Source organism: Peromyscus maniculatus, chromosome 18, assembly GCF_049852395.1.
Source record: "Peromyscus maniculatus bairdii isolate BWxNUB_F1_BW_parent chromosome 18, HU_Pman_BW_mat_3.1, whole genome shotgun sequence".
Lineage (NCBI taxonomy): Eukaryota > Metazoa > Chordata > Mammalia > Rodentia > Cricetidae > Peromyscus > Peromyscus maniculatus.
In genome coordinates this window covers 41,001,168-41,025,887 of record NC_134869.1, presented here as the reverse complement: position 1 = coordinate 41,025,887, position 24,720 = coordinate 41,001,168, and the positions used below count along the sequence as shown (strand labels likewise).

Sequence of the window (24,720 nt, the reverse complement as noted above, 5' to 3'; positions counted from 1 at the left end):
GCAAATGCATTTCTTCCAAATGGATTCTAGTTTATGGTTTTAGAAATCTCATTCTGTATACACACATTAACAAGTGTCCAGGATAGCACTGATAATAATGGAAGGTAGTATCAGCAGTGTAGACTAGTGTGGCTTGTCTATGAGGATGCTGCCAAAGCAGTAACTCTCAAATGATGGAGATGTCAGGTGCCAATAAATTATTTCTGACTCTATGAAATGTGTATTAAAACAGGGCTCTGGCTCACCATGTTCAGGACCCAGCTGGTGGTGATTCCATGTCCCAGTGTTTCGATAATAACTGTAGTCATGGCAAGAAAACAAATCACATCGTCCCCTATAAAGCTCCCACATCACGAAAGCGCATGTCACTTGTGCTTACACACTGCTGGCCAGAGCAAGTTGTATCGGTCATATCTGGTTTGAAACAGATGGAGGGGGTATAAATTTATCATGGGTCTCGATGAAGTAAATGAATAAAAATAGTATTTGTAAGCAGCCTGCCACACCGAATATGGTAGGTTGGCAGAGCCTTAGGGTGAAAATGTTATCTCCTACCCCTGGATTAATATGCTTACAGATCACACCCCCGTTTATCATGAGGCAATGAGGTATGACACTACACAAGACACTGTAATAGCAGCTCACACAAATAAGTCATTTATTCCTCACACCCACATCATCTAGGCACTGTTAATGTCCTCTTTTTTTCTTTCCCCCAATGGGGAAGCTAAGACACAAAGTGTTTTCTTGTGTCTCTAAGCAACTTGGGCTTTTTTTTTTTTTTCCTCATCAGAACAATGTTGAACTGAATTTGGGGACAGATGTATCAAGCCAGAGTGGCTATGAAGCTTCAGTTGGAAGAAAGGGGTTTGTGCCAGCCATCTTGTTTTCAATAGAGTGTTCTCTTTTTATGGTTGCACGTGCATGTCTGTGTATGCATACTTGTGTGTTGGGGTGTGGGCACATGCACACCACGGCCTGCGTGGCGGAAGACAACCTGGAGCATCAGTTCTTGCTTTCCACCTCGGGGTGGGGTCTCTTGCTGGTTGCTGCTGAGCATGGCCGGTGAGGTGGCCTGTAAGCCGGGGCTGTTCTTGTGTCCATCTCCCTTCTGACTGAATGAGAGCTAGAATTACAGCCATACGCTATTACGTCCAGCCTCATAATGGGTGCTGGGGAGTTGAATTCAGCTCCTCACACTTGTCCAGCGAGCGTTTTATATCCACTGAGCCATCTTGACAGATCTCTACATATTTTTTAAATAGAAAAAGTCAGTATTGAGGCTGGGGAGATGGCTCGGCAATTACTAGTGTTACTGCAATCAAAGAAGACCCACGTTTGATTCCCAGCACCCACATCAGGTGGTTCACAACTGTCTGTAACTCCAGTTTCAGGAGACCCAAAGTTCTCTGGCCTCTGCAGCCACCAGCATGCATGTGGTGCACATAAACTCATGCACACACAAACATGTGCACTTAAGTAATTTCTTTTCAAAAAAGAAAGAAAAGAAAGAAGAAGAAACTAATACCATCCCCCAAATCCCTAAAACCTTCATCTCTTGCAAAAGAATGTGGAAGATTATGGTTGGCCAAGCATTTTCTGACCTTGGCTGTCCTCACTGAAGACATGTAATGTCCATCTTTGACTGTTATCCCTAGAAGGGACCATTCCACCTACTCAAGATCTATCAAAGACAATGAATTCTAAAGAGGGAGAGGTCAGAGCTGCTCTGCTCCTCATTGTCAGGGCTTTGATCCATAACCACCAGTTCTCCATATAAGAAGACAGGAAGCGGTGGCACACGCCGTTAATCCCAGCACTCAGGAGGCAGAGCCAGGCGGATCTCTGTGAGTTCGAGGCCAGTCTGGGCTACAGAGCAAGATCCAGGGACAGGCACCAAAGCTACACAGAGAAACCTTATCTTGAAACACACACACACACACACACACACACACACACACACATACACACACACACACACACATACACACACACACACACACACACACACACACACACACACACACACACACACACACATATTGGAAAGCTCAGCTCTGAGCAAACTGGACAGTGAGTGTCTGCTCATCCTGTATTTCCACATCTGTGGGAACTCCTGGAGAAAGATCTGCTGCTAGGTGCCTGGGCATGTCATCGATTGTCAGAGAACAGCTGCACTAGTGACCCTTTTTACCCTGAGAATCCACAGCTAACATACTTTCCTAATGACCGTATGGAGAAAAGCATAAGGAGTAAATGTAACTGTAAGTCCAGCTGAGCTTCTAAATGAATTGTGTGTGGTAGAAATCCATGGGAAGATGCTTCCTCCCAAGACCATGGATAGCACCATAGACCTCTTTTCTGCAATCACTCAGGGCTTCAAAGCTTTACTTCAGAAGAGCCTCTGATTCATGGTGATATCCCTGTTTTATAACACAATCACTGGTGAAGTTAGAATTGGAATCTAGGCCCCTGTTTCCATGACCATGGTTCCTCCCAATCTGACATCCTGCTTTTGTTTATTTAGACGTAGGGTGTGCACATACGTGCGCCCACCTCTAAAAGATGCAGACAGTAACCACTCTGAGCATCCAGAAAGCCTCTCCCATGCCTCCCTCCTCATTGAGTCTGCCTGTAGCCATCAGGATGTTCCCTGATGCAGGATCTTTCCCAGGGTGGAGGAGGGCTGCTCGTCTCTTGCCGATGCAGCTTTTCCCTCTCTGTCTAGGGCAGTGGTTCTCAACCTGTGGGTTTCAACACCTTTCAAGGGGGGGTCAAATGACCTTTTCACAGGAGTCGCCCAAGACCATTCGTAATATCAGATATTTATGTTATGATTCAACAATAGAAAAATTACAGTTATGAATTAGCAACAAGAATAATTTTTACAGTTGGGGGTCAGCACAACATACGGAACTGCGTTAAAGGGTCGCAGCCTTAGGAAGGTTGAGAACCATTCATCTAGGGTGATGTCTAGTCTCAGGGCTCCCAACACAAAAGAGGAGAATGTTGGGTGACTGTTATTTGCAACCAGATGTTTCTGAGACATGAAGAACAATTAAAAATTAAGGAATAAAAATAAAAAAGAAATTCAAGGAATTAAAAAAACATCAGAGAGCTCTCAGTGGGATGCAGAGTACTCTCTGGCAATTTAGTCAAGCCCAAAAGACATTTATGAGACGCTTCCCTGAGCAGTCAGACGACAATAAAGCAAGTGAAAGAAAATCTGTATTGTTATGACATGCTGAGCTCAAGTTATAATTTTTCTTTTAGGTCTAAGTTGATTGTCTAAGCATTTGTAAAGTGTCTTTCAGAAGAGTCATCCACTCCTCCCCTATTCTACTTCCCTGCTCTTTAATAAAAAGTTTGAGAAAGACGCATCAGGGAGTAGAAAGTACTTCAGAATATTGAATTTCTACTCTGAGGAGGCAACTGAATATGATGGATTAGGTTTTAACCCATGGGACCCAGGAAGGTTTAAGTAGACAGGAGAGTTTAAGTATGAAAAAAACAAAGGGCCTGTTGGGAAAACATTGATGGAATGGTACGTATTGTAACAGATCGGTGAGCCTTAAAAAAAAAAAAATCGAAAATTAAAATAGCTCCTGGCATCATTTTGTTTTGGATGTAAGAACTTTTAGGAGAATGAATCCCCCAAAGAAAATGGTCCCCTGTGCTAATGGTCTCAGCCATGATGGGCCGGTCACATTGATCTCTTGCTTCAGTCATGAGGCAGGAAAGGTATCCTGGATGCTACACCAGAATTCAGCCCTCAGCACAGATGTACATGTAGTGTGCTACCCACTATCCGCCACGCCAGGATGGATACCATTCTACATCCCTCTGCTCTGGTTTTTAATTTAGTTGACTGGGAGGTCCCACCCATCAGTTGTGGAATACACCCTTAGCCTCCTAAGGAAAATCACCTGCGCTACACATTAAGCCTATAGCGAAAGTTCTGGAAGGCGTTTAGAAAAGGAGAGCTTCCCAATCGGCTCATTAGGAGTTATGCTTTTCTAATAGCCTGCTTTTCAGAGTAGAGAGGTCCTGCTTCATAGAAGTGACAAGTTAGGGGCATTGTGTAGGGAATTTAAAATGTATTTTCTGCCTTTGGAAAAATAATTTTCATAATTTTAGGTTAGATAAATTTATGTATGAATTCTAAACATAAATTTAGGTTTAGATAATCTCTAAGGTTATCTCTTCTCAGCCTCCCCTAAATTTTTTTACTTTGTTATTATTGTGTGAGAGTGTGTGGGGGTGTGTGGGTGTGTATGGTGTACAAGTGAAGACCATGCATGCGTGGTGTGCATTAGAGGTTAGAGGTCCCTTTAGAGTCAGCTCTCTATTTTCTCCTTTTATGTGGGTTCTGGGGATAAAATAGTTCTGGTCATCAGGCTTGTGTGGCAAACACCTTCACCCATTGAATAAAATGGATATTTTAAAAATAAAATGAAATAGATATAAATATAAAACAAAATAGATATTTTTTTAAGTGAGGTTGAGCCCTGATCCTCAACCTCACTTTCAAAAAATATCTATCTTATTTTTAATTGTGTGTGCGCGCGCATGCATACACACACATACACACACACACACACACACACACACACACACACACACACACACCAGCAAGAACAGTCTATCATAAGGTAACCAATCTTATCCACTGTGCTCTCTCTCTTCAAGGGCCTATAAACACAGTTCTGTCGAAGAGAAGGGACTCTGAGGTGCTATTGTCAGATTTTACAATGAGCTTCTCTCCCTGCCAGCTCAGTGAGGAAGTAGAACAAAAGGTAGGGGAAAAACAGACAGCATGGAGAAGTTCTGGTTTCTGCTTCTCTGTAGGCCTCAATTGCCTTGGAAACCTGCGGCCTTCTGTGGAAGCGGTCTTAAGTGAAACTATTAGTAGTCGACTAGCACCTAAAAATTATTGTTGGAGCAGCTCGAATCTAAGAAGTCTGGAAGCCCTTGGGAAAGCATATGTATTTCTGTACAGAAGAAAATGAATATTCAGTTTTCTAGAAATTTCTCTTATCTCAAGATCCATTAATGGAACACATCATGTTGGGCTGCATGCTTAGACCCTTGCATTGCCGGTACGCTATCCTCACTCCTGTTTACTGAAATCAGGGGGAAGAAACAGACTCTCACATCTGTGCTAAGCATCCTTCACATCCTGTCCTGGGAGTTTCACCTCTGAGTAAGGGAAGATATTTAAAGGTTAAACAACTGGCTTGTCTTTTTCATTTCCTTCCCCTTTCCCTTCAGCTCTTCTGCACACATTTGCAGAGCGCGCACAGAGAGCCTGCCTGGCCCATCCTTTTAACCACAAACACAGACATTTTCAAGACGGTCACAGTCGTGTGAGCAGGGTGTGAGCAAGCCCTTCCGCCTAGTGTAAGAAGCGCGGGAGAGCAGAGAGATTTCACGAAAGACTGACTCTAATCACTGGGCCCAGTTGCTTCTGCTTCCTATCCTGAAACTGAATGTAGAAACCTGAATGTAGACATAAATCCAAAAAACAAAAACAAAACAAAGATCAGCTCTCTGGAGTGGTTTGAAGAAGATGTTCTCCACAGTCTGGGACTTTTGAATATTTTGTTGCCGGTTGGCTGTGCTGTTTGGGGAGGCTTAGGAGGTGTGGTCCTGTGGAAGGAGGCGTGTCACTGGAGGTGGGCTTTGGTAGCGTAAAGACCGCTATTGGAGTTCCTTCGCTGCATTGTGCCTTCAGTTTAAGATGTGAGCTCTCAGCTTGCTGTTCCAGCCACCATGCCTGTGTCCTGCCACTCTTCCCATGTGAGATGGTCGTCCCTCTGGATCCATAAGCCCAGATAAACCAACTCATCCTTCAATGAGTTGCCCTGGTCATAATGTGTGTGTGTTTGTTTGTTTTTGTTTTATCACCATGAGAAAATACTAGAGAAAAACAACTTACACATTTTGACTCCTGGTCTTAGAGGATTCAGTCGATGGTGGAATGGCTGAATTATTCTGGACCTGTGATGGGCAGATTACCATGGCAACGGGGGTATGATGAGGAGGTGAGGCTCACCTCTTAGCAGCCAGGAGATGGGAGAGGTGGAGAGTGGGCTTGCTCTAGAATGCTCTCTCCTGCTTCTATGCCATCCTAGATCTCATCTATTGCTGTCCACATTCAGGGTAGGGCTTTCCCTATTAGGTGCTGCTCCACCTAGCAGCCATCTTTGAAATGACCCTACTGAGACACCCAGAAGTGTACTGTACCAATCACCTAGGCCGGGGCTTCTCAAAATTTTCTACCCATGATCCTTTTGTGTGTGTGTGAGAAATTTCAAGTGACCTTAGGTATAGAAGCATATAAAATTGGCATAAAAACTAAACACTGATAGGCATGTGTGTGTGTTTAAAGAAATTCACTCTAAAACAATTCTTTGGTATTATATCATAAATTTATTTTAAAAAATGTTGGGTGGCTCACTATTACCTGGAACTCCAGTTCCAAGAAATCTGGCGCCCACCTCTTGCCTCTTTGGGTTCCTTCACATATAGGATAGTACATATGTACCCTCAGGCACATGTACATTAAAAATGTAACCAAGAAGACATTTTTAAAAATAATTAAATCTTGGTTGAATATTTGATACTGAAGGACCCAGAACATCTCTATTATTTTTTGGAATTGATCAACGTTTTGATTTTATCATCACTGAAGCTGAGGATGTCTCTGCATTAATACATAGCATGTAATTGCAGACTTGTGTTTGGGGGCATTTTAGAAATGGTTAGAAATGCTTTCCTAATCCCAAGCCAGGATTCATTTAATGATTTTTTTTTTTATGAAACTCAAGCCAGCAACCCGAATAACAGTCTTTAAAATCAAACATTCTAACACAATCCACCCATAAGATATACTACTGGGTATTTGCATGCTAAGAAATGATGGTTGGAAACTATTGAAAGGCTTTGCTTTCTTTTATTGAACAATATGTTGCTATAAGAGCAGCAAGCTTTGCAGCTGAGTGAAAACGTGATAGCGTACTATAGTCTTGAGTGTGAGATGACGTCATCAAGGCCATCTTCAGTTGGTGTTGGGTGGTGTGTTGACAGAGTGCACATGGGGCGTTCAGAAGTGAGCATGACAGGAGGAGTGGCCACATGATGGGCGCTGTCTGAAACACCTGGAATTCAGTCAGCTTGTGATTTTATTTTATTTTATTTTTTTGGTTTTTCAAGACAGGGTTTCTCTGTGCAGCTTTGCACCTTTCCTGGAACTCACTTTGTAGACCAGCCTGGCCTTAAACTCACAGAGATCCACCTGCCTCTGCCTCCCAAGTGCTGGGATTAAAAGCATGAGCCACCATCACCCCGACAAAATTTTAACTCTTTTTTTTTTTTTTTTCTTTTTTGGTTTTTTGAGACAGGGTTTCTCTGTGTAGCTTTGCGCCTTTCCTGGATCTTACTCTGTAGCCAAGGCTGACCTTGAACTCACAGAGCTCCGCCTACCTCTGCCTCTCGAGTGCTGGGATTATAGGCGTGCGCCACTGCTGCCCGGCATGATGTTAAGTTAATTTTTGATTGGTGTGCACTCATAGCTCTTTACTATTGACAGACATTTCACAGGTATCACATTCATTTATGTGACCCACGGAAGGTCAAAGCTTAAGAAACTGTGGCTGATTCATTTCTCAGTGAAACTGAGTTGGCAACCAAGGTTAGCCCTCACACCGCCAGGTGATTGATCTCACCATCTACTTTTTCTGTTGTTTGTTTTTTGATAATAGTGTCTCTCTGTGTAACAGCTCTAACTGTCCTGGAACTTGTTTTGTGGACCAGGCTGGCCTCGAACTCACAGGTCTGCCTCTGCCTTCCAAGTGCTGGGATTAAAGGTGTGCGCCGCCAGCTCCAGGCTGCTCTCAAAGTCTACTTTGCAAAGATTCATCCGGGCTGGAGATGACAGGGATGTTAGGAGCACTTTTTGTACTTCCTGAGGACCCAGGTTCAGTTCCCAGCATCCACACGGTGGCACACAGCCGTCGGGAACTCCAGACCCAGAGGATCCAATGCGCTCTTCTGACCCCTTCAGGCATGGGGATGCTCATGGTGTCCATACAGACATGCAGGCCAAATCTCAACTATATACATAATCTTTTAAAAAAAGTTTTTTAAGTAATAAAAAATTAAAAGATTCATTTTGCGTAGTCCTGACACTGAGCATTTGCCTCCTCAGTGCTTTGGGAATGACATTTTGTATGGCAGGCAGAATGACCGCCTTGGCTCTGTCCCCATTCCAGTGCTCTCTGGCTCCTGTCTTCAGCTGGCCGAGCCTCCCCTTACAGTTTAGACTCACTTTTTTTCCCCCTGTGGATCTTGTTTCATATAATTCCAGGATGGCAAAATGGTGGTGTACAGAATCAGACAGTTTGGGATGTAAATCCTTCTCTGTTCCTTAACCTTTGTACTCAATGACTTCATCTGTCACGTAGGGACAGCCATCCTTTTGGGCTGCCATTAGGTGCTCAGAACAACATCTCATAGAAAATGTCAATGAATAGTTGGTATAGTTATCATTAGTATCCTTCACTGCAAATATATATATATATCTCATATGATTTTCCCTAATATAGAAATATTCAAGTTATTAAATAACCGGGAAGGAACACACAATCAGTTTTATAACCCTGCTCATCTTTGGGTACTTGTAATGCTGCTTGTATGAAGGTTAATTCTTCATCATTTTATTGTAGAGATAGTTTGCTTCTATTTATTTTTCTTCATTTTTTACTCACTCTAAACATGACCTTTGAACCATATTCTCTAATTTGATATGCTCTATTATGTCGGACGTGGAAGTAGGCACGGTAGAAAAAGCCAACGGGAACAAATGTCCCCTTGACTCCATGCCCTAGTGATACCTGGATTGAATTCTAAAAGGATTATTCCCTAAACAATTGTATCGCCTTACTCTCCTCTGAGTGTCCACGATAGGTCGGAAATCAAATTCCAGCATGCACGTGGTTGTTTTTCCCTCGTTCTTGGTTTCTGAATGTCAGTTTGTGATGATTTTTGTTTTCACCTAGAAATAGAGGAAATCTGACCTTCAGCAGCCTCATAGGAGCCAGGCTCGGCTGGCCACAGCTGCTGCCTTGAGGGCCTGTTGTCACCCAAAGTAGAAGCGGCATCGGAACAGATGAGCAGGAAGATAGATGTCATCTCAGGGAAAGGGGCACTTGGGACTGCCCAGCAGTGGGGTGTCCTGTCCCTGCAACTGGGAGTCTTCTGGTACTGGATGCATTCACATAGAGACCCACCCTCTAATGACTGGTTTCCATTGTTTAAATATCACACGAACAATGCTGGTAGCAATCCTAAGTCACATGACTCTAATGGCTTTGAGTGACAACATTATCGATCCAGAATCTAGATGAGAAAGAAAACTACCATTCATTTCTCACTAATCAGAGAAAACTGCTTCCTTAATAGGATTAAGACTATGCCGGAAGTTATGGAGATTTGGAGAATAATAGAGGTTTCTTACTCTGAAATGGTCAAGATGGAATAAAAACACATTTGAACTTAAGGGTAACACAGAAGTAATACACTTTGGGCACAGGGGCAGATGTGTACCACTGACTGATGTGCACATGCTAGGAGGCTGTGAGGAGGCAGCTGGGAGCTCTGGGGCCTTCTGAGATGACGGAGAAGTCTGCTCAGGCTGTCATGATAGAATTCCCCTGACTGGGTGGTGTAAACAACAGACATTTATTTCTTGAAAGTTCTGGAGGCTAGCGGTCCAAGATCTGGAGGCTTCTCTGGAGGTCTTCCTTTTGCCTACAGTAGGCTACTTTCTTTCTAGGTCCTCAAATGGTCTTTTCTTTGTGCATGTGTACGTGCACAAAGACACCTCTGGTGTCTCCCTGTGTGTCTTCATTTCCTGCTGTGATAAGGACAAGCTCTCAGATTGGACTCGAACTTGTCCAGCTCTCCCCATCCTCTTAATCCCCTCCTTAAAGGCCGTATCTCCAAATGCAGTGACATTCTGAGGAAGAAAGTGTAGATGTAACCAACCGTCTTATTAAATAAGAAACACAGAACCAATGTAAAAGAGAAAGCCAAGAGGTCAGAGCTCAGAGCTAAAATCTCACCCTTCCTCCTGCGGTGTCCCAGCTTCCCGAAAGAGAGCTATATCCTGTCTGTCCGTCTTTTTATAGTATTTTGTTCTGCCTTCTCATTGGTTGTAAACCCAAACACATGACTGCCTCGTCACTGTCTGTATGTACAGCCCCCCAGGTCTTAAAGGCATATGTCTCCAATGCTGGCTGTATCCCTGAACACACAGAGATCTATGGGATTAAAGGCGTGTGCCACCACTGCCACACTCTTGCTATGGCTCTAATAGCTCTGACCCCTGGGCAACTTTATTTATTAACATACAATCAAAATCACATTTCAGTACAATTAGAATACCACCACAAGAAAGTGTTGGGGTTTCCACATATGATGGGGTGTGTGCAACTTACCCATAACAGATGGCTTCTTGGGTCAGGATGAAAAGAAACTAGATCGGGAAGAAATGGGATAGGTATGGGTAAGTGTGGGGGTGGGAGAGGGGAAGGGTGGAGATGCAGTCGACTCACAGGTCAGTCAGCTGTTTATCATCAGGAGCAAGCCTTCACGACTGACAGATGTTTTTACTCTTCAGAAGACAAAAGCAAATCATTCCTGGCAGGAGATGCACTTATCAGCCGTGACTGGAAGAGCGACTGTGAGTTGACATTTAAGTGACACCCTTTTTGCCTTCTGGGGCTAGGCAGCTGTAAGAGCAGTGGGAAACAGTGACGACCACCCTACCTGCCACTTCCACCACCACACACACAGACACAGACACAGACACAGACACAGACACACACACACACACTCACTCACACACATACAGACACACACAGACACACACTCACACACATACAGACGCACATAGACACACACTTACACACACAGACACAGACACATACACAGACACACAGACACATACACACAGACACACACACACAGACACACACAGATACACACACAGACACACACAGATACACACACATAGGCACACACACAGATACACACACAGACACACACTCACACAGAGACATACCACACACACTCACACAGAGACACACCACACACAGTCACACAGAGACACACCACACACAGACACACACACACACCACACACTCATACTACACTCACACAGACACACACACACACACACACACCACACACTCACACAGAGACATACCACACACACACCACACTCACACAGAAACACACCATACACACATACCACTGTGGACACCTGTGTAGCCATGTTTTATAATCCGTGTCAGCCTGAACATTAATGAGGGATTCAGGATGGACGCTGGAGCCAGATAAGCTGCGCTTGAGCTCCGTGATTTTAATGTTGTCTTTGAAGTTCCTTCCCTTTGTTCTGACTGTATCTTTAGTTCATTTTCCATTTCCTGAAGCAGATCACATGTCACATCGCATCCCCTGTCCATAGTAAATTCCTGTTTAGCAGGACTTCTACAGTCCAGAAACACTTATGGATGTGATGCTGGCTGTTTCTAGGAGATTTGCTATAACCACTCATCCCCCAAACAAAAACAAAAGTGTTATCCTGACTTTTTTCTCCTTTTCCCGTTTGGATGTGGATGGGACATTGTTTAGGACTCTTAGCTTACGTTCTGCAGTTTGAGAACTGAGCAGGAACATGATACTCCCCCCCTCCTCCCCAACTACACAAGAGTTTATTTCCTTTTCTGTTTCTCTTTAATTCAGGGATTGATACAACCATTACTTCTATTCAGATTATGGAAATCCAGCAAATGATAGACCGTCGGTATTGCAGCAGATTGCTCCACTGCGGGTGGGTAAGCCTCCCAGGATGCCCTGACTGCTTTTGGAATTTATTCAATAGTAGAGTTTTGAGACTGGAATGAAAACCAAAGCTTCATGTTGAAATCCATGTGTGTTTACATTGTTCCTTAAGTAAAAGCACATTGGGTACATGGAAGATGAGGGAACCAGACATGGTGGCTATTAGCAAATGTCAGTAAACCGCAACTCCCCGCCCCCCCTCCAATCCCAGTCTCTACATTCAATGGCTACATCCAAAGCAAAATCCTGGGGAACAGGCTGACTCCTGGGGGCACATGCTAATGACCACAGTGGCTAGTTGATTTTTGAACACAAGATGGACACGAGTGAGTTGACATTTGTATAACAACAAAGGATATTGTGATAATTGCAATGGAAATCTAGCTTAGCTTAGTATAGCTTTTATTCTAGGAGGCAAACAATTGCTGAAATATTTCAGACGTTTTCTGCAACATCCGTCCCCGGTGTTTATCGTAACCCAGCCCCCACCCCCAAGCAGAGGAGTGATGCATCTAGACACATAGAACGCAAGTGGGGGCAGCAAGGGCAAATGAAAATTGTAGACATTCAGAACGGATTTTATTTCTTAATTTGATATGTACCTGTTGGGTGCCTAGAGGTGAGAGAATACTTTCAGTTGAGTGGAGGGCATGAGTTCTTTAGGTTTTCAGTCTTAGTTCTTTTTTCACCCCAATAGAATTTAGGCTTCAAGTTGAGGCCAGGCAGTGGTGGCACACACCTTTAATCCCAGAACTCAGGAGGCAGAAACAGATGAATCTCTTTGAGTTCAAGGCCAGTCTGGTCTACACAAGATTGATCCAGTGTAGGAGGGAAACAGAGCCAGGCATTGGTGGCACACACCTTTGATCCCAGCACTCAGGAAGTGGAGACAGGAAGTCATATGGCTGTGTGGAGAGAGGAAATATAAGGCAGGAGGAGACAGGAGCTGAGGGTCCTTTCAGGCTGAGGAGTTGGAGACGTAAGAACTAGTGGCTGGCTGCTCTGCTTCTCTGATCTTTTAGCATTTACCCTGATACCTGACTCCGGGTTTTTATTTATTAACACCGATTAGGATTTGTGCTACATGAATGTCCTGAGTTGTAAAAATAATGTATTTAAAAATCATTTATGATGCCCATGTTTATAATCATATTGAATTCTCACATTAGCTGTGAGAAGGTGGTGTTATTTAGCTCTGTTTTGTAGTTTTCTGTGAGCTGAACAAGTTCACATTAGATCACGCCTTTAGTGAGCATCCAAGACAGACGTTAGTTAATATGGTAGAATGGCCTGTTGGTGATGAGTCAGATGACTCAGGTCCAAGTTCTAGACTCAAGTAAAATGTTCGTTCTTATACATTCTTTTCTCGGGTGAATGGGGGTGCCGAGAACCAGCAGATATTGGAAGGTCTGTAATGGGAAAGGAGTTCCATGTATTTAAGCTTCTTAGTTGAGCTATGAGCTCCGATTCTGAGGCAGACTGTGTGTGTGTGTGTGTGTGTGTGTGTGTGTGTGTGTGTGTGTGTGTGTGTTTACCAATAATGTTAAAATTTTCAGCTTTTTTTTTGACATATAATTGATAAGAAAAATGAAATATATCTCTGGTATACAATGTGATGTGCTTTTTTATATCTTGATGTAGAGCTAACTTATTTATTTTTGGTTTTTAAAGGTGTAATGATAAGCACAAATTGTACATATCCAAGGTTCACAATGTCATACTTTGATATTCTTAACTATTGTAAAATGCTGGCTTTTCCAGCTCCCTGTGTCTTTTTTTCTTTCACATTTTGACAGTTAGTTTACTGTTCTTTAAAGAGAACCTAAAATGGCTGGTTCTTTTCCCTCCTCATCTGATATGTCTTGTTTTTCCATTCCATCCATGGAATGACCAGTCATAAGGAGTGCTTTGCTTAAACACACACATGCCGGTTGCTGGAGTGTTCCTTTGCAGTAGCATCATTAAAGCACCCCCTTCTCTCCACGCATCCCTCATGTGGCAGGTGGACCTAGGGATAAGCACGTCTACCTTGCAATTTCTCCCATCACTGACTGGTAATCAGGGCTATAATAATTAGAGTTGACTCTGGTTCTAAATGTAGACATTTCCTGCTAAAATCGTTTAAAAAGGGAGAGTGGTTTATACTGGTATCATCTCATATTTCCTTTCCAGGGGGATTTTCAGTTTAGCTCATTTGTCTTCTGAAATTTGTTTCTCTGTGACCAAAGTCATTTCCCGGGCATTTGATTTTGGGTATTTGGTGTGGGACTTGACTTTCTATATTTTATATTAAGGCACAAACACATACATTCTGACATCGGATGAGCTTGTCTCTGAAAACTACGGAAAAGGGATCAGATTAAACTCAACTTTCTAAATTTTTCATGAGTTAGTTTGCAGTTTATGTAGTGTGTAGTAAATAGTAAAAAGCTCCTTGAAGCTTTGGGGGACACATTTTGACTTGTGATTTTATTTTCTTCTAAAATCAGGTCTGGTCTTTATAATTATAATATCCCTGTTAATAAGAACACACCCACCAACGTCAAATTCTCTCTGGAAATCAAGTAAGTGTGTGGCTGTAAGAAACAATTTCTCATTGACTGGCCAGTAAGTCCGAATTGATGTCATAGTTTAATCCAGTTAGGAGATAAAATGCTGTCAGTCCATGAAAATTAATAAAGGGTATAGAGGGTGCAATCACCTAGGCTCCTTGGGAGAATAGGGATGACAGGAAGCCATACTCTTGCTTGTAGGAAGTTTGATATTCACAGGCCACAGGTGTCCCCTGGCTGTCTCCTTTGAACTGGGATAGGCACACAATATTAACATGGCCCCTGGATGAGAGCTGAACGTTTTGGTGACTTCCAGGCGGGAATACAAATATAGGTGGTATTCTTTTGCTTTGAGACAGAAACATAAAAAAGGAGCCTGTGTCTTGAATTGAGCAGACCAGGATTCAAATTCTGCCTGTTACTTCCTCATTTTGTGATCTTAGATGAGACAGGTACTGTCTACCATCTCTACCATCTCTCCACCTACAAAATGGATATTGCATCATGCCATGGCATGTAGCACTGTTATGAGAACTGTTGTTAACACTGATGGAATTAGTAACTGTCATTCACAGAGCACAGACTATCTGTCAGCTCATATTGGGACATACTGTCCTTACAGCCGCCCTCCCAGGAGGAGCTTGTTCCTAGCATATACTTTACAGGTGGGGCGCTAGGGAACACAGGTCAAATGTGGGTTCTGGAGCTGGAGAGGGAGCTCAGTTGGTAAAGTACTTGCTACACAAATGTGAGGACTAATCTCCAGTACCCATGTGAAAAGCTGGGTTCGGTGGTGCTTGTAACCCAAACACTGAGAAGGCAGAACTCCCCTGGCCTGCCAGTCTAGCCTTGGGTGAGATATGGGATTCCCTGTCTCAAAAAATAAGGTGCAAAGCAATAGACAAAGACACCCAACATCCGTCTCTGGCCTCCACACACGTATGTGCATGGATACATACCGCAGACATAGACACTATGTTCTGAACTCATAGCCAGTGAGTGGTGGGGCGAGGCTTCAAGGTGGGGGCCCCCAGCCATTCTCCCGCCAATCTTGTAAGAAGATGTGTGTAAGACAATATCCCTTCCTGACCCGCAGTTAGGCACTCAATGGATAGATAATAGCTTGTTTTATAGCGACAATTCCTCTAAAATCACAGATATGAGTCATAATTTAATCATCCTATAGGTCAGATTTCTTCTTCTTCTTCTTCTTCTCCTTCTTCTTCTTCTTCTTCTTCTTCTTCTTCTTCTTCTTCTTCTTCTTCTTCTTCTTCTTCTTCTTCTTCTTCTTCTTCTTCTTCTTCTTCTTTTGTGGTGGAATGGATCAAACCCAAAGCCGTGAGCATGTTAGGTTAAAAACTCTACCACTAAGCTACATGTCCAGTGCTTGGGTATTTTCAGACAAGGTAGCTCAGCCTGGCCTGGCAATCACAATCCTCCAGCTTCTACTTCCTGGGTGCAGGATTGTTGGTGTGTACTACCACATCTGGCTTGTCGTCTCGTGCTTTAAGTAATTATAACTTTCAACCCACTTCTCCAACTTGTGCAGTGAGCTTCGCGGGAGAAGAGAATCCTTTTCGGCTTTGAGTCTAGTCTTAGCCCTGTCCCCACATTTTCACTCTTCTCCCTCTTTTCCTTTCCTCTAATTTCTCTGCTTTCCCCCCACACACTCCCCCAGCTCTGCTGTTCCTCCTCCATCATTCTCTACGCCCCTTGTCTCATCTGGGCTTCCGTATTCCTTCATTCTTAACTTCGCTCATCACGGAGGTAGTGAACTCAGCCCAACTGCATGCTGGGAAAGGGAACCGTAGTTTCACGACTTAGAATCCACCATCAGTCAAGGTCAAGTGAATGCTGGGTGTACTAGTGCCGCAGCCCCAGGATGCTGCTCTCCAGTGCCCCTTGGGTAACACGGAACGGCATTTCCGTTCTCATTCCTAGCTTTCATAGAAGCAAATAAGATCATACATTAGAACCCCGGAAGATCCATATCTCCTTGAACCGCTAGATCAACACTGTGGGTTTATGAACCAGTTTTCAAATACCAGTGATTAAAAAAAACAACAACAAAAACCAGATACAATGGTCCCTGTGTATCTATAACTTCACTTACCCATGATCAACTGTGGGCCAAAAATATTGAATGGGAATTCCCAGAGATAAACAATTCTTATGTTTTGAACAATACATTGTTATAATCATTCCCATTTTATTTTTAGTGCTGTTAATCTCTTGCTATACTTAATTAAACCTTATTCGCTCTCACAGAAATGTATGTATCTGAGAACAGATAGTAAACACGGGGTTTGGTGCCGTCTGTACTTCCAGGCAGCCACTGGGTGTCTCTGAAAAGATGCCCTAAGCATGAGGAGCTACTCAACTTAGAATGTGGGGTTCTCTTAGTTGTGTGAAAATGGATGAATCTCATCCTCTTAGGGAAGAGACACTTTTCTCATAGGTCTTCTGCCTCCTAACTTTAAAAGTGGTGATTTCTTTCTTTCTTTCTTTCTTTCTTTCTTTCTTTCTTTCTTTCTTTCTTTCTTTCTTTCTTTCTTTCTTTCTTTCTTTCTTTCTTTCTTTCTTTCTTTCTTCCTTCCTTCCTTCCTTCCTTCCTTCCTTCCTTCCTTCCTTTCTTTCTTTCTTTCTTTCTTTCTTAAAAAATGTAGTTCTTTGACAGTTTCAAGCATGTATCTAATGCATTCCGGTCAATTCCGGTCACCCTCTACCCCAACGCATGCCTAGTCCCACCCCACCCCTGCCGATCTCTCCTCCCTTCCAAATCACTGCTAACGTTTTCTTGCCATGCTGTTTCCAACCCTGTCTACCCAAACCAGGACCTCACAGCATCTAAAGTCTTAGGGGCTTCGGGTAAATGCAAGTTCAACCGCCCGTGAAAAGAGAAGCCATGTATCCAAAAGCAATGACCGGTGGAGCTAAGAGGCTTTGATGTAGGGATTAGAGTCGTGATTCTAGACTTTGAACCCTATGGCGAGTTAGACATCAGAGGACCGGCTTCCTTCTATAGCAGAGGGATGAGAGGCAGCCTCTTGGCATCACTGAGGATTACGTAACAAGATGTCTGCTGTAGATTGTGTCCGTCAGCTCTACGTCAACTTGACACAGTTATAGTTATCCGAGAGGAGGGAATCTCAATTGAGAGACTGCCTCCTTAAAATCGAGCATTGTTTTTTTCAGTGATTGATGGGGGAGGGCCCAGCCCATGTGGGTGGAGCCACTCCTGGACTGGTGGTCCTGGCTTCTACAAGAAAGCAGGCTGAGCACAGCCATGGGGAGCAAGCCAGTAAGCAGCACCCCTCCATGGCCTCTGCATCAGCTCCTGCCTCCAGGTTCCTGCCCTGCTTGAGTTCCTGTCCTCATTCCTTCACCGAGGAACAATAGAGTGGGAACGTAAACAAAATAAATAGCTTCCTCCCCAAGTTGCTTTTGGTCCTGGTGTTCATCATGACAATAGTAACCCTAAGACATGGTCTCAGGGAGGCTTTATAAGTTCATCCCTAATCCCCGCCAGTCATCTTCTTATCAAAATGTAGCCTCGTAGAATCTGACTACTAACTGCTTTTGTAGGAGACTCTGCTAACTGCTCTTGTCCTCTCATCTCTCGAAGCACAACTGAACCACTGATAGTCTTCCAGTGCAAATTCACCGTTGGGAACATATGTTTCCACAGTCAAAGGGAAAGGACCCAGAGCCACAGAGAGGACACCCAGATGACACAGGTAATCTTTCCCAGCGGCCCTTCAACCTTAGGTCCTGGTTCCAGCCGAAGTCATTTAGAATTGTGGCCTCTGCTCCCTGCTGCGGGAGGCATGCCTGGAACCCAATGCCAGCACTTCTCGTCAGCTGACCTGGGTCACCCCTGCTTGGCTCGGCATTGGCCTTGCTTCCTTAAGAGACTGTAGACTGTTCTAGCAACATGTATCGAAGACTGCTATCTTAGACCCTCTCCTACAGCTGTCAAGGGCACCCCGCCCTAGCCTGCCCCTCCCTTCCAACAGAGTGTGTGTAACATGTGCTGTGAGATGGGTGTTTCTCCTTCGTCACTTAGGGGTATCAGCACATTTGGAGCCTCCCCGTGGCCCCGTTCTCCGACAGCGCCTACCACTTTCGGGTAGCAGCACCAGTAAGTATGACTATTTTTTCTTTTCCTTTTTTTAGTAGGAGACTAACCAATAAATAAAAGAAACACCAGAGATAGTTAGCTTTTACATTCACCTTTCTCTCTTCCTGTTCCCATAGGACTTAGCGGACTGTTCAACGGACCCTTTTTTTGCTGGGATTTTCTTCACAGATTACTTCTTTTATTTCTACCGACGTTGTAACTAATTTATTCAAGTGTGGGGACTTTACCAAAGAGAAGCACGCAGGAATACAGTCAACAGAAACTGGCATTTCCTCTCACAACTTCTTTGACCTTTCTGTAAAGCACTCATATTTTTTTGCTGAAGGCATCCTTCAGGTTTGGCTTCCAGTGGTTTCCAGACTTGACGAGAATAAAGCGTTTGCCAGAGCTTGAGAGAACATGGAGTTTGATTTTTGTCATGACTATGAAGGAAACATTTCTGTGTGGGGGTCTGAAAACTCAGCTTCATTTACATAAGAAATTGTGAGGTCAAGATAAGCCTGTCTAGTTTTATTCTTGTTTGTTGTATTTCTAGGCTTTGGAGAAAAAAAAAAAAAAAAAGCCAGGTTAAGCTGGATCCACTAAATATGGAGAATTTGTGACTTGGTGGGGGAGGGGTGGAGCTGGGGGAGAGGGTGAGTGATGCATGATGTTGAACTTGAATTTAGGCAAACTATTGTGTGCATGTGAATGTGTGTGCACATCTATACACATATACACATATGTAAACATTAGACATAAATCCGGCTTGATAATGAAATAGCTTTGCCATACTTAATGAATACCAGGTTTTCTGGGTGGAGACGACAGAAGCCCCTATTTTTAGAGCCCATTGAAAGTAACCGAACTAGCTAATTCTTCATCTCCTTGTTCTCCCTTGTGGTGCATCCCCATGGATGGCAAGCCTGGTTCCTCCAGTGCCTCTGTCTGCCCACTGTCCCCAGGACGCCACCCATGGTGGACAACATGGTCTCTTGTCTTGGGAACAGTGAGTGAAAGGTCATTCTTGGGTGGCAACCGCAGACTAATTTCCACTATGTGGCCAGCTTTTAGAATACCGAGTGCCAAGCTTCACATGTCACAGTTCCACCGTACAGAACTGCTGAATGTCTGGCTCTTCCCTTTGAGCCACTCCAGTCTGCAGGTGAGTGAGAATGAGGCTGTTTGATTTTTTTTCTTTTATCTTCCCAGTGGTTATCAGTAGTGATAATACCTCTACTTTGAGATACTCTGAAGCATGGGTAGAAATTAATGCTGTGACCTTGACAATCTAGTGGAGACCGGGTACTTGTCCTCACAGAGGCATTTTGAAATAACGCACAAGGAGTTTAAAGTGGCGATTAGTTAGGAGCTGAGACTGTTGCCCACTGGCTCACTGCAGAGTTCAAATCCTGGCTCTGTCCGAAGTCATTTGTAGAGCAGGAGCGTCTGGCTGTGAGAAAGAGAATTAAGATGAAGCAGAGAGCGTGCAGAGAGGTCCTAAGTAAATACGGGCTATGCTTGAAGAACTTCAACAGAGCGGACAGATTCCAGTGGGATTATCCAGGCACCGAGCGACTAAACACACAGATAATGGCCTTTTCATCAACCAAAACCCAAACTGCACATAGGACATATACATCGGGCTTAATTTTCTTTTCTGTATTTTGGAAATAGTCTTTCCTTTACTAACTGCATGGCCTTTGTACAACATGGGAGAAAGTAGCTAATTCCTGGGACCCCCCCCCCCAACCCCAGTTTCTTATATTCAAATTCAAAGCTGCTTCTCCTGGGCTGTGACATCAGCCTGCCCCCACACAACTTGGTGACCCACTCCATGCCTTAATAGTCTCAGGTGGTAGCTGTGGGACACGAACCCACTGACTTGACTCTTCTCACAAAGGGGTGTTTGTCCCAGCATAGGTCCCACATTTTATTCAGATCTCTGTATCACAGACACTCTGGGAGTTCCACATTTCTACTGTAGCAGTCATGCTGACCCTAAGGCAACCGTTTCTATAAAGAGAGTGCTGTTTCACATTAACTTCCAGTAGAAATTTGAAGCATCCCCCCCCCACACCCCTCAACAAACCTACAGGAGATTGCTGTAAGTCTTCAGAGAGGATTTAAACTCAGTGCACAGTCATAGTGACCACAAGCTATTGGGAGAGCTGCTGGGAGATTCTGTATTTGAAGTAACTTTCCAGCTGAGAGATGCTCACTGTGGACCAGGCTGCCTCCAGCCCCCCAGCTCTTCCTCAGGCCACAGAATGATTGGGTTTTCCACTTGAACATTGCCAGCCTGTAGTAACTAAAACCCCTTTAACAGCCTCTCTCTTCAAAACTCATTACCCCGTGATCCTGAGGAAACCATCACATGATCCCTGAAAGAAACGTAGTCCTACATACCTACGTAGTACATCTCTAAAGTGTCATGCCACCAAAAACAAGGAACTTGGAGAAACTCAGACAGCAGCTAAGAGACCCTTAGGGGTTGTGGTGACTAAAAGCAACGTGGCATCGTGTGTGGATTCCTAGAATGAAAAAGGGTATTCGTTACAAAGAAAATATGAATAAAATATTAAGGAAACTCTGGGTTATAGCGAGTAATAATGTGTCAAAATTCACTGAAATGTGAGAAAGAATGCATTAGTAATATAATGTGTGAGTCACAGGAGAGGGCTGTGGAGGTGGCTGAGCAGCTAAGAGTGCTTACTGGAAAGCATGAGGACCTGCATTTGAGTTTTCAGCGTCCACGTAAAAAGGCAGGCGTGGCTGCGTGCCCCTGTAACTCCGCTGTTGCATGGATGGAGACAGGCAGATCCTCCAAGCTTGCTGGCCGGCCGGCCCAGCCAAAATGATGACCTTCCAGTTCTGTGAGAAACCCTGTCTCAAGGCAACAAGACAGATAGCGATAAAGAGAGAACACTGATGTACTGATACCCGCCCCCTTAACATGCAGCAAACACAAGCATGTGTCACACACGCACACACATGCACAGGAGAAAGTGGGCATGGGGTTGATAGGAACGCTCTATATTATTTCTGTGATTTTTCTGCAGGTGTAATGCTGTTGTGAAATAAGTTTATTTTAGAAGCATTCAAAAAAAAAAATTTACCCAATAGCAGAGCAGCAATACCACACGCCGCGACCTAAACGCCACTTGCTGATACCAAGTGGAAGTTCAGCCTGGAAAACCGGGCACCGTCTTAAGTCTCAGGTACTCAAGGAATCTTAGCTCCCAGCTTTGACTGTCTTTTAAGGCCAGATTTTGTGTCTCAACTTAATTAACCCCCAAATAAAGAGTATCATAAAATAATCACACATTATAAATGTGTACAGTTCTAGTAACTTTTGTGAGCTCTAATAAAGGTACTTAAGACTTTGAAAGCTCTATCTGAGTTTTCAAAAGAATAGAACCATAACAATTCACTTGTCACAACTGGGATGTAGATGGCCAGTCCTCTAACAAAAAAAAGTGGAGTGAAAAAATCTTAAAAGGGGTAGGTTACTCTTATTGAATTTTCATTCTTTTTTTCCTATAAATTTTTTAAAAAATGATTTATTTATTTTTTTATTTTTATGTGTGCCTGTGTGGGGTTGTGTGAATTTATGTGCCCCAAGTGCGTGCAGAATCCCACAGAGCAGAGGAGGGCATCAGATCCCCTGAAACTGGAGTTACAGCTGGAGTTGTGAGCTGTCATGTGGGTGCTGGGACTGAGCACCGGTCCTTTGGAAGGCCAGCCAGTGCTCTTAACCTCCGAGCCATTCAGCCATCCTGGCTTTTTAAAATTTATTTATTTGTTTGTTTGTTTATTGCATCCGTGTGTGTGTGTGTGTGTGTGTGTGTGTGTGTGTGTGTGTGTGTGTGTTTAAGATAGTCTCACTCTATAGTCTAGGCTACCCTCAAACTTTTGGTGGTCCTTCTGCCTCAGGCGCCCAAGTTCTGGTAATAGAGGCTCAAGCCGTTATGTTATGCCTTGCTCCCGTACAACTTTTGGATTTCATCTTTAGTGATAGACTCTCAATAGTACATTAAGTCATGAAGCCAGCAAACTTCAAAAGAAAAACAAAATAAGCGATTGTGTTAGCACTTCCAAGTCCACTTGTGGGCTGTCACAACCTTGTGACTTGAAAGAGAGGGGAGTCCTTCCTGTCTCCCATCTTTCTGGGCACCAGAAACGAGCCAGGCTTCCTGCTGCTGTCTACCCTATCCACTCCATTACTCCATTTACTCTTGCGAAGTCTCTTCTTTCTCCACAACTCTTTAGAATTTACGAGAGCCCACCACCTCAGCTATCGACCCACCAAATAAACCACGAACACGCTAATGGCTTAAGTGACGGACATTTCTTTGGGACCCGTAAACTGATTAGAGGCCATTTAGTCATAATCCAGGGGCTGGGGGTGGGGGTGTGGAGGGACAGAGAGGGGTTGACTCTCCCGTCACCAGCCACTAAATCCCATCTATCTATATTGCACCAGAGCTTAGCGGATCGGATCACTTAGGAACGCTAAATATCAGACTCACTCCGAGGAACACTCCAGGAAAATCTCCACTTGGCGAAGCTGGCCGTCTTCAAGGGCACGTGTCATTGATGTCTGTGTCTGGTTCTAAACAGCCAGCTGAGCTTTTCAGCAGCGCCCAAGGATTTAGGTCTAGTGCATTTTTGATGCGAGGTTGTTTAAAGCCAGTGGAGACGTGACTTCAGAGACTTCCAGTTTACCAACCGTGGTGCTTGCTTACCCACATCCATTTCTTCTTGGCTGGCTTCCATGAACGGAAAAGTGTCTGTCTTACGACATAAACAATGGGAGGAAGGGCCGGCTGCCAAGGATCACAGTCCCAATCCTTCCATGTCTTTATGGCCCTACATACATATAAGATGAGGTCATGTTTTAGAAAGGTTCTTGATAACATTCCTTGACCAGAGTTGACCTCTCAAGCCAGCTGTTAGCGACACCAGACTGACTTTCTGTTTAAATTCAAAATAACCAGGAGGCCACCGAAGCTCAAAATCAGGTGGCTCGGTGCTAGCCTTGGCTCAACAAAATGTCACTGGTGTCACCTGGGATAATCCTCTAGCCTTCCATGTATTGCATTTCCTCTTTGCAAAATCAGATGGATAATAGTCATCTCTACCACTAAGGGTTTTTGTGAACATGAGATAAAATAGATATCTCTGCAGAACTCCACCGTGGAGAGGAAAAGACTGTGTGGGTACCAGAATCGTTAAGTCTGGTCTCTGGCAAGATGCTAATTGGAAGGAGTAAATAAGACATGACATTCTCCCCTTTTAAAATGAGATTCGGTTTGTCACGCTAAGGGAAAGTTACATACGTGTCCATGAACTGTCTTTTTCAGCTGGAGAACATGCTTCCTAGAACACAATCATGTTCAACAAACGTTTAGTGAGAAATGTGTAAACTGAAGCACTGTCCCTCTTATGTAGGGGCAGTAACGCAAGAACGCATACCCAAACACATTCAAGTTCATTTCATTCTTCTCTTGCGATTGCTTTTAATGCTAATATTTGGAATAAAAATATTGTTATGTTGTTACTGCTTATAGTAAGAGATTAGTTTTTCCCAAGCATACTTAAAAAAAACAAAAAACAAAACCTCTTAAAAGCTTCCAATAGAAACTATGGAAAATCAAATGGCCTATTTATTATCTATCATAATATTCCAGAGCACTGACAGTTAACTACAGTTTGTTATTCATCATTTATTTATTTATTTATTTATTTATTTATTTATTTTTTTTGGTTTTTCGAGACAGGGTTTCTCTGTGTAGCTTTGCGCCTTTCCTGGAGCTCACTTGGTAGCCCAGGCTGGCCTCGAACTCACAGAGATCCGCCTGCCTCTGCCTCCCGAGTGCTGGGATTAAAGGCGTGCGCCACCAACGCCCGGCGTTATTCATCATTTATATTTATCCTGCTGCATTTAATTCTGTACAGCACAACTGCATAAGCATTTAAATTAACTGCAGATTGATCGTGAAACATTTAATGAATGTTTCCTGTTGTGTTCAAACACTGAATGCATGCTGTCAGTAACCCGCTGTTGTGGTGTTTCCACGGACATGAACCGTCAGATCTCAGACCTGCCATCCTCCACGGTTACCTAGGAACAGTTCC

The 24,720-nt window shown here is 43.7% G+C and overlaps 1 protein-coding gene and 1 long non-coding RNA gene across 2 annotated transcripts in view; one reads left to right on the top strand and one right to left on the bottom strand.

Moving 5' to 3' along the window:
• Myrfl (myelin regulatory factor like) overlaps nucleotides 1-18,996 on the top strand; it is a 111,407-nt gene extending 92,411 nt beyond the window's left edge. Inside the window, exons 20-25 of the mRNA XM_006988988.4 lie at nucleotides 10,682-10,744; nucleotides 11,809-11,896; nucleotides 14,397-14,471; nucleotides 18,085-18,196; nucleotides 18,526-18,600; nucleotides 18,717-18,996. Of these exons, the coding sequence (XP_006989050.1) occupies nucleotides 10,682-10,744; nucleotides 11,809-11,896; nucleotides 14,397-14,471; nucleotides 18,085-18,196; nucleotides 18,526-18,600; nucleotides 18,717-18,803 (500 nt within the window). The 3' untranslated portion in view covers nucleotides 18,804-18,996. The remainder of the gene's footprint in view (nucleotides 1-10,681; nucleotides 10,745-11,808; nucleotides 11,897-14,396; nucleotides 14,472-18,084; nucleotides 18,197-18,525; nucleotides 18,601-18,716) is intronic.
• A 377-nt stretch (nucleotides 18,997-19,373) lies between these two features.
• On the bottom strand, nucleotides 19,374-23,421 carry LOC143269332 (uncharacterized). The gene is made up of 3 exons (XR_013045731.1): nucleotides 23,112-23,421; nucleotides 20,989-21,465; nucleotides 19,374-20,032 (listed from the first exon to the last, which is right to left on the bottom strand). It is a non-coding gene; the product is annotated as an uncharacterized LOC143269332 (long non-coding RNA).
• Nucleotides 23,422-24,720: the final 1,299 nt, after the last annotated feature.